At 44.3% G+C, this 10,000-nt stretch overlaps 1 protein-coding gene across 1 annotated transcript in view; it reads right to left on the minus strand.

Moving 5' to 3' along the window:
• plcb4b (phospholipase C, beta 4b) overlaps positions 1 to 10,000 on the minus strand; it is a gene marked incomplete at its 5' end in the record, with an annotated part of 85,110 nt that overhangs the window by 49,972 nt on the left and 25,138 nt on the right. Inside the window, one exon of the mRNA XM_083642905.1 lies at positions 8,585 to 8,728. Coding sequence (XP_083499031.1) covers positions 8,585 to 8,728 — 144 coding nt within the window. The remainder of the gene's footprint in view (positions 1 to 8,584; positions 8,729 to 10,000) is intronic.

Genomic DNA, 10,000 nt, shown 5'->3' on the forward strand with positions numbered 1-10,000 from the left:
GGCAATATTTATATGTTTGTAGGTTCCAATTCTGTGTCCGGCCACAGCTATGCCGTTTCAAGTGCGATCGGGCTGAAACTTTCAGGGGGTGTAAAGGGCACCAGTGTGGGTGACCTGACAGAGCCGGATTTTTTAATTCAGCTAATTAGCTAATGATGTGATGTCATCGGTGATGATGTCAAAAGTGATGTCATAAGGGCGCGAACACAGACACACACACACACCCACACCCACACACACACACACACACATACATACACACACACACACAAGGAGGCATTGTGACAAGACTGATCAGTGATGTCATAGGGCCACACACACACACACACACACACACACACACACACACACACACACACACACTGGTGATGTCATCAGTGATATCATAATGGGGCACACACACACAAGGAGCCATTGTGACATCACTGATGCAATAACATTTAGTGAGCAACACTATAGGGCAGGTGAGGCCAAGCAGCAGCCGAGGTAGGGGCGAGGCCGAGCCTAGCCTAGTGTCATAAAATCACATTTGTCAGCTCCGGGTTGACTGACCTATGTGTCTAGTAGATGGACCCCAAGCGGAGAAAAAATACATTAAGTTGACTTTGAGTTTCCAAAGTGCTTTTTCTTGCTCTGGCTTACAGCTAAGCCTTTGGGCCACCCTGGATGTTCACAGAAGATAAGCTGCCTTCCCCCCCCTCAATCCACACGTTTTCCACGCCATGAAGCTGCCTATAATGTTGTCTGTCACTGTCCTCCTATACAATGATCAAGAAGTGACATCCCACTCCCTTGGAGCATGGCTTTTATGATGCCACTGACTGGAGAGGTGTGCAGTGCAGGGGTTGGCATATTTTAGCTTCTTGTCATTCTTCAAGGCCCAGAAAAGAGTCATTGAATCTATTTCTACAAACGTATATTATGGGCTGTACAGGGAGGATGTGTACATTTTCTGGACGTTTGCCAGCAGAGTTCAGCATTTGTGATGTCTACTACTTTGCGAGTTGAGAGAGAGCGAGAGAGAGAGCGAGAGGAGAGCGAGAGAGAGAGAGAGAGAGAGAGAGAGAGAGGCAGCCAGACTTCTCACAGACCTACTCATGACTGAGTGGGAAGTGAGAGAGAGTGAGCATAGGAGAGAGAGACATAGAGAGAGAGAGAGAGAGAGAGAGAGAGAGAGAGAGAGAGAGAGAGAGAGAGAGAGAGAGAGAGAGAGAGAACAAGACAAAGTGCAATAGAGAGCCGCAGGAACAAGTCCGGAAATCATCGATGCTAACAGTCCTGGTTCTTCACTGTTTTCGCCTATGGGAGTTTTGAATGGGTTTTTGGCGCGATGCTTCTAATAATCTCTCTGGGCAACGCTGGCTTAATCAAACGCGAACCAGTGTTTAGTAATATCATCTTCACACACGAGGACCACTTTTATGAGTTTTGAAGCTTTTATGTGCCGTGCTAGCTAGCAAACGGCTAAAGGAGACTACACTGTTGAGTCGATGGGGATATTATACGTCAATAACATCATCACTTCAAAGGACGAACACGGAAATTCTCTTCCCTCACCTGGTTCAGCCCCGTTCAGCCCGGGGTAATCAGCGCACACATCAACAACAGTCCAGGTTGAGTGCTGACGTGACGTGGAAGCCTATGCGACAGTGTGTAGTTCTGGATTAGCTTAGCTCGAGCTTTTTACTTCTAGGGCTCGCATTTACGCTACAAAACTCATGAAAGTGGTCCTCATGTGTGAAGATTATCTGACTGAACTCTGGTTCGCGTTTGATTAATCTTGCGTTGCCCAGAGACCGTATTTGAAGCATCGCGGCAAAAACCCATTCAAAAATCCCATAGACAGAAACAGTGAAGAACCAGGAAGTCCGGGACTTCCGCGTTCTGACTACAAAAATACGTCATCCCTGCGGCTCTCTATAGAGAGAAAGCGAGAGAGAGTTAGATAGTGGAGAGAGTGATAGAGAAAGCGAGAGAGAGCTAGATAGTGGAGAGAGTAGCTGTGTTTCCATTACAGTTTTTCGCAAAATAATTGCGATATTTCTACAACTTCGACAATGTACAATTGTGACTTGTAGGCGTTTCCATTGAGGTTGAGTGACGGCGCACACACCTGAATGCAATTCCCCGTTACCAGCAGCTGCCACAGTGATTACGCACGGGGATCTGCCCCATATCCCGTCCCCTGCATGCTCAAATCCAACCAATGGTCAATGCAAATCACAACATGAAGTTACAACGCATATAAACGAGCCTGATTATCAATTCAAAAGAAAATGAGTGGCAACATGTTGCTGGCTGCGGTGAATGCAGTGAGTGCGACAGAGGAAAAAAGGTAGCCTAATACAACTGGTCCGATTTAGAGATGGAGGGGGGAAAAGGCTGATTTGGTGCAATAATCAGAATGTCGTGTATTATAATTATAACATTGCACCTGAAACGTGTGTAATGTATTACTCACAGTCACTGTATTCACTTCAGTCAGCAGCACCGCACCGGTGTGTGCTTTTCATCCCCTCATCTCGCCGCTGTGCCAAATGCGCGCACACAGGCAGCCTGTCACCATGGACCAATTTCTGCCATTAAACATTATCTATTTTCCCCGGCTCCGCTTTTGCACAACACTCGTCTTTCTGCTAGGTAGCGTTGCTTCAAAGTTTTCCACTTGCTGCGGAGGTTTTGCCACGGCTTATCGAACCCTTTCTCCCTCATTTTCCTTTCATTTTCCACTCCTTTTCCGAAGGAGAAGATGGGTCACGTGATGTGCAAATGCGGAAAATGTGTTTCCATTACACTTTTGCGATAAACTGCTATATCGACACGTCTGAAAAACCACCTCATGAGAGCGCAAAAACTTTTTGCGATATTTGGGAGGCTTTTTGAAATTTACGTGTTTCCATTACCCAATTTCTATTGCGATATTTAGATTTTGCACATTTCTGAGGGTAATGGAAACACGGCTACTGATAGAGATGGGGAGAGAGAGCTAGATAGTGGAGAGATGGGGGGAGAGAGCTAGATACTGATAGAGATGGGGAGAGAGAGCTAGATACTGATAGAGATGGGGAGAGAGCTAGATGGTGGAGAGATGGGGAGAGATAGTGATAGAGATGGGGAGAGATAGTGATAGAGATGGGGAGAGAGAGTGATAGAGATGGGGAGAGAGAGTGATAGAGATGGGGAGAGAGAGTGATAGAGATGGAGAGAGAGAGTGATAGAGATGGAGAGAGAGAGTGATAGAGATGGGGAGAGAGAGTGATAGAGATGGGGAGAGAGAGTGATAGAGATGGGGAGAGAGAGTGATAGAGATGGGGAGAGAGAGTGATAGAGATGGAGAGAGATAGTGATAGAGATGGGGAGAGAGAGTGATAGAGATGGAGAGAGAGTGATAGAGATGGGGAGAGATAGTGATAGAGATGGGGAGAGATAGTGATAGAGATGGAGAGAGAGTGATAGAGATGGGGAGAGATAGTGATAGAGATGGGGAGAGATAGTGATAGAGATGGAGAGAGAGTAGCTGTGTTTCCATTACAGTTTTTCGCAAAAGAATTGCGATATTTCTACAACTTCGACAATGTACAATTGCGACTTGTAGGCGTTTCCATTGAAGTTGCGTTTGAGTGATTCCCCGTTGCAGCAGCTGCCACAGTGATTACGCACGGGGATCTGCCCCATATCCCGTCCCCTGCATGCTCAAATCCAACCAATGGTCAATGCAAATCCCAACATGAAGTTACAATGCATATAAACGAGCCTGATTATCAATTCAAAAGAAAATGAGTCGCAAAATGTTGCTGGCTGCGTGAATGCAGTCAGCGCGACAGGCAGAGGAAAAAAGGTAGCCTAATAGCCTACAACTGGTCCGATTTAGAGATGGAGGGGGGAAAAGGCTGATTTGGTTCTATAATTGCACCTGAAACGTGTGCAATGTATTAGCCTACTCACAGTCACTGTATTCACTTCAGACAGCACCACCGCACCAGTGTGTGCTTTTCATCCTCTCATCTCGCCGCTGTGCCAAATGCGCGCACACAGGCAGCCTGCTGTCACCATGGACCGATTTCTGCCATTAAACATTATCTAATTTGCCCGGCTACCTTTTGCATAACACTCGTCTTTCTGCTAGGTAGCGTTGCTTCAAAGTTTTCCACTTGCTGCGGAGGTTTTGACACGGCTATCGAACCTTACTTACCAAACTTATTTTCCGCTCCTTTTCCAAGGGATAATATGGGTCACATGACGTGCAAATGCGAAAAATGTGTTTCCATTACACTTTTGCGATAAACTTCTATATCGACACGTCTGAAAAACCACCTCATGAGAGCGAAAAAACTTTTTGCGATATTTGGGAGGTTTTTCGAAATTCACGTGTTTCCATTACCCAATTTCTATTGCGATATTTAGATTTTGCGCATTTCTGAGTGTAATGGAAACACAACTACTGATAGAGATGGGGAGAGATAGTGATAGAGATGGGGAGAGATAGTGATAGAGATGGGGAGAGATAGTGAGAGAGATGGGGAGAGAGAGTGATAGAGATGGGGAGAGATAGTGATAGAGATGGGGAGAGATAGTGATAGAGATGGGGAGAGATAGTGATAGAGATGGGGAGAGATAGTGAGAGAGATGGGGAGAGATAGTGATAGAGATGGGGAGAGATAGTGATAGAGATGGGGAGAGATAGTGATAGAGATGGAGAGAGAGTGATAGAGATGGGGAGAGATAGTGATAGAGATGGGGAGAGATAGTGATAGAGATGGGGAGAGATAGTGAGAGAGATGGGGAGAGATAGTGATAGAGATAGGGAGAGATAGTGATAGAGATGGGGAGAGATAGTGATAGAGATGGGGAGAGATAGTGATAGAGATGGGGAGAGATAGTGATAGAGATGGGGAGAGATAGTGAGAGAGATGGGGAGAGATAGTGATAGAGATGGGGAGAGATAGTGAGAGAGATGGGGAGAGATAGTGATAGAGATGGGGAGAGATAGTGATAGAGATGGGGAGAGATAGTGATAGAGATGGGGAGAGATAGTGAGAGAGATGGGGAGAGATAGTGATAGAGATGGGGAGAGATAGTGATAGAGATGGGGAGAGATAGTGAGAGAGATGGGGAGAGATAGTGATAGAGATGGGGAGAGATAGTGATAGAGATGGGGAGAGATAGTGATAGAGATGGGGAGAGATAGTGAGAGAGATGGGGAGAGATAGTGATAGAGATGGGGAGAGATAGTGATAGAGATGGGGAGAGATAGTGATAGAGATGGGGAGAGATAGTGAGAGAGATGGGGAGAGATAGTGATAGAGATGGGGAGAGAGAGTGATAGAGATGGGGAGAGATAGTGAGAGAGATGGGGAGAGATAGTGATAGAGATGGGGAGAGATAGTGATAGAGATGGGGAGAGATAGTGATAGAGATGGGGAGAGATAGTGATAGAGATGGGGAGAGATAGTGAGAGAGATGGGGAGAGATAGTGATAGAGATGGGGAGAGATAGTGATAGAGATGGGGAGAGATAGTGATAGAGATGGAGAGAGAGTGATAGAGATGGGGAGAGATAGTGATAGAGATGGGGAGAGATAGTGATAGAGATGGGGAGAGATAGTGAGAGAGATGGGGAGAGATAGTGATAGAGATGGGGAGAGATAGTGATAGAGATGGGGAGAGATAGTGATAGAGATGGGGAGAGATAGTGAGAGAGATGGGGAGAGATAGTGATAGAGATGGGGAGAGATAGTGATAGAGATGGGGAGAGATAGTGAGAGAGATGGGGAGAGATAGTGATAGAGATGGGGAGAGATAGTGAGAGAGATGGGGAGAGAGAGTGATAGAGATGGGGAGAGATAGTGATAGAGATGGGGAGAGATAGTGATAGAGATGGGGAGAGATAGTGATAGAGATGGGGAGAGATAGTGAGAGAGATGGGGAGAGATAGTGATAGAGATGGGGAGAGATAGTGATAGAGATGGGGAGAGATAGTGATAGAGATGGAGAGAGAGTGATAGAGATGGGGAGAGATAGTGATAGAGATGGGGAGAGATAGTGATAGAGATGGGGAGAGATAGTGAGAGAGATGGGGAGAGATAGTGATAGAGATAGGGAGAGATAGTGATAGAGATGGGGAGAGATAGTGATAGAGATGGGGAGAGATAGTGATAGAGATGGGGAGAGATAGTGATAGAGATGGGGAGAGATAGTGAGAGAGATGGGGAGAGATAGTGATAGAGATGGGGAGAGATAGTGAGAGAGATGGGGAGAGATAGTGATAGAGATGGGGAGAGATAGTGATAGAGATGGGGAGAGATAGTGATAGAGATGGGGAGAGATAGTGAGAGAGATGGGGAGAGATAGTGATAGAGATGGGGAGAGATAGTGATAGAGATGGGGAGAGATAGTGAGAGAGATGGGGAGAGATAGTGATAGAGATGGGGAGAGATAGTGATAGAGATGGGGAGAGATAGTGATAGAGATGGGGAGAGATAGTGAGAGAGATGGGGAGAGATAGTGATAGAGATGGGGAGAGATAGTGATAGAGATGGGGAGAGATAGTGATAGAGATGGGGAGAGATAGTGAGAGAGATGGGGAGAGATAGTGATAGAGATGGGGAGAGAGAGTGATAGAGATGGGGAGAGATAGTGAGAGAGATGGGGAGAGATAGTGATAGAGATGGGGAGAGATAGTGATAGAGATGGGGAGAGATAGTGATAGAGATGGGGAGAGATAGTGATAGAGATGGGGAGAGATAGTGAGAGAGATGGGGAGAGATAGTGATAGAGATGGGGAGAGATAGTGATAGAGATGGGGAGAGATAGTGATAGAGATGGAGAGAGAGTGATAGAGATGGGGAGAGATAGTGATAGAGATGGGGAGAGATAGTGATAGAGATGGGGAGAGATAGTGAGAGAGATGGGGAGAGATAGTGATAGAGATGGGGAGAGATAGTGATAGAGATGGGGAGAGATAGTGATAGAGATGGGGAGAGATAGTGAGAGAGATGGGGAGAGATAGTGATAGAGATGGGGAGAGATAGTGATAGAGATGGGGAGAGATAGTGAGAGAGATGGGGAGAGATAGTGATAGAGATGGGGAGAGATAGTGATAGAGATGGGGAGAGATAGTGAGAGAGATGGGGAGAGATAGTGATAGAGATGGGGAGAGATAGTGATAGAGATGGGGAGAGATAGTGAGAGAGATGGGGAGAGATAGTGAGAGAGATGGGGAGAGATAGTGATAGAGATGGGGAGAGATAGTGATAGAGATGGGGAGAGATAGTGAGAGAGATGGGGAGAGATAGTGATAGAGATGGAGAGAGATAGTGATAGAGATGGGGAGAGATAGTGATAGAGATGGGGAGAGATAGTGAGAGAGATGGGGAGAGATAGTGATAGAGATGGGGAGAGATAGTGATAGAGATGGGGAGAGATAGTGAGAGAGATGGGGAGAGATAGTGATAGAGATGGAGAGAGAGATAGTGATAGAGATGGAGAGAGATAGTGAGAGGTGACTCACTTCATATCTCTCCAGTCTACAGTGAAGCAAGGCCAGATGAGTGTTGTGTAGGAGTCAGCATATGAGCCGTTTGACCTGGAAATTTGCTTCGTGTCTGAATTCAATATTCTGCTTCTGTCTGGGCGCTCGGCTGGCCCCATAATGCTGCCAATGTACTGTATACTCACTGATGTATACTGTATACTCACTGATGTATACTGTATACTGATACTCACTGATGTATACTGTATACTCACTGATGTATACTGTATACTCACTGATGTATACTGTATACTCACTGATGTATACTGTATACTCACTGATGTATACTGTATACTCACTGATGTATACTGTATACTCACTGATGTATACTGTATACTCACTGATGTATACTGTATACTCACTGATGTATACTGTATACTTACTGATGTATACTGTATACTCACTGATGTATACTGTATACTCAGTGTTGTATACTGTATACTCACTGATGTATACTGTATACTGATACTCACTGATGTATACTGTATACTCACTGATGTATACTGTATACTGATACTCACTGATGTATACTGTATACTCACTGATGTATACTGTATACTGATACTCACTGATGTATACTGTATACTCAGTGTTGTATACTGTATACTCACTGATGTACTCAGTGTTGTATGTACAGTATACTGTATACTTGCTAGATATTTGCAGTGCGAGCTCATGCTGTGGTAACAGCACCAATGTTGACCTGGAGTGGACCTGGAGTGGACCTGGAGTGGACCAGGTCTGCTTTTATTTACTTTTGATATGAAGAAGGTCTGAAGAAGGTCTATGACAGAAAGCTTGCAATATTTGTACAGATTTGAGTGTGCGGACGGCGGACGCTGCTTTTTTCATTCATCTTGATACTTTTAAGCTCTTGCACCTCAGCAAAGTCTGATACTGGATGAGCGCTGGTCATTTTACTATTTACTTTTGATATGAAAAACCATCCAATTAAATCTCAAGGTCTGAACTTCAAAGTCATCGTCACTGTGTCATTTCACGTCCAACGTCAGAAGTATGGATCTGCTGAGAGACGTGTGGACCAGATATTTACCCTGGCTGTGTCGGGGTTCTCCGCCACCATGAACATGAAGCTGAGGTTGACCAGGTCGATGCCGCTGCAGATGCAGATGATGCAGCCCTCCAAGTCCGCCTCTGTCTTCCCTATGGCCTCGAACGACGACAAGATCTTAGGATCCTGAGAGAGAGAGAGAGAGAGAGAGAGAGGAGAGTTCAATAGACAGACAGAGAGACAGACACAGACAGACACAGACAGACAGACAGACAGACAGACAGACAGACAGACAGACAGACAGACAGACAGACAGACAGATGGATACATAGATAGATACTAGGGGTGTCACGATACACTAATTTCACGATACGATACGTCACACGATATTGGGTTCACGATAACGATACGATACGATATTTTAACAATATTCTTTTTAACAAAAGTAAATAATTTGTATGTATTTATTTATCATTTATTTAACCATGTGAGTCCCGTTGAAATCGAAACCTCTTTTCAAGGGAGCCCTGGGAAAATACTGGAAAAATAGTCTTTCATTTGAAATACACAAAATACAAAACAAATGCTGTTTTTGGAAATTGTTATTATAATAACTAGAAAACAACATGGAAGATAATGCTTCTCTTGCAATAGAATGTGTCACACTGTCACAAACTAAATGTTTGTTGCATGGTGAAAGAAAAATAAAGTATACAATCTATTTCTTAAATAACTCATGCTCAATGGTCCCTAAACTTATGTAATCTTATGTACCCCTTGAGCTGTTTTGCCATGCCAGTAGTAGTCTACCCCCTCACTCATGCATGTTGATTCTGCTAAATTTGTTCTATTATTATTCAGGAGCAAAAAAAAATTTTTTTTTTTTTTTTTACAATATCATTTTTTTCTGACGATACGCATATCGTGACGTTTCGATATCATGATATATCGTGCGACGAAATATCGTGACACCCCTAATAGATACATAAACAGAGATAAGGAGGGGAAACAGGCAGGACAGCACAGCCACAGAAAGAAAAATGGAGAGAGGAAAGAAAGATGAAAGATGGGGACTCAACTCAGTGTTTCCCATACATAAAGGAATTTGTGGCGGGCCGCCACAATAATATTTTGACCGCCACAATAAGATGTTGACCAAAAAAAAAAAAATTTTTTTTTTTTTTTTTTTTTTTTTTTTTTACAGTGCACCTGAACGCAACATGCAAGATATCCGCTGAATACGTGTCCAATAAATGTTCATGTCATTCTGGCCAATACTTCTGTTATAGCATTTCAGTCTGGAATATGAAATATCTTTCAATAATCTATGATTTAGCTGCTAAATTGTCAAATACCGCCATCTGCTCGCTACCCAGGCACTTATGTATGTACTTAACCTAACTAACTTAACCTAACTATCCGGTGTGCACAACACTGTCAGCCTAAACTCCGGCTGAC

This window comes from Poromitra crassiceps (genome assembly GCF_964638095.1).
Source record: "Poromitra crassiceps genome assembly, chromosome: 9".
Lineage (NCBI taxonomy): Eukaryota > Metazoa > Chordata > Actinopteri > Beryciformes > Melamphaidae > Poromitra > Poromitra crassiceps.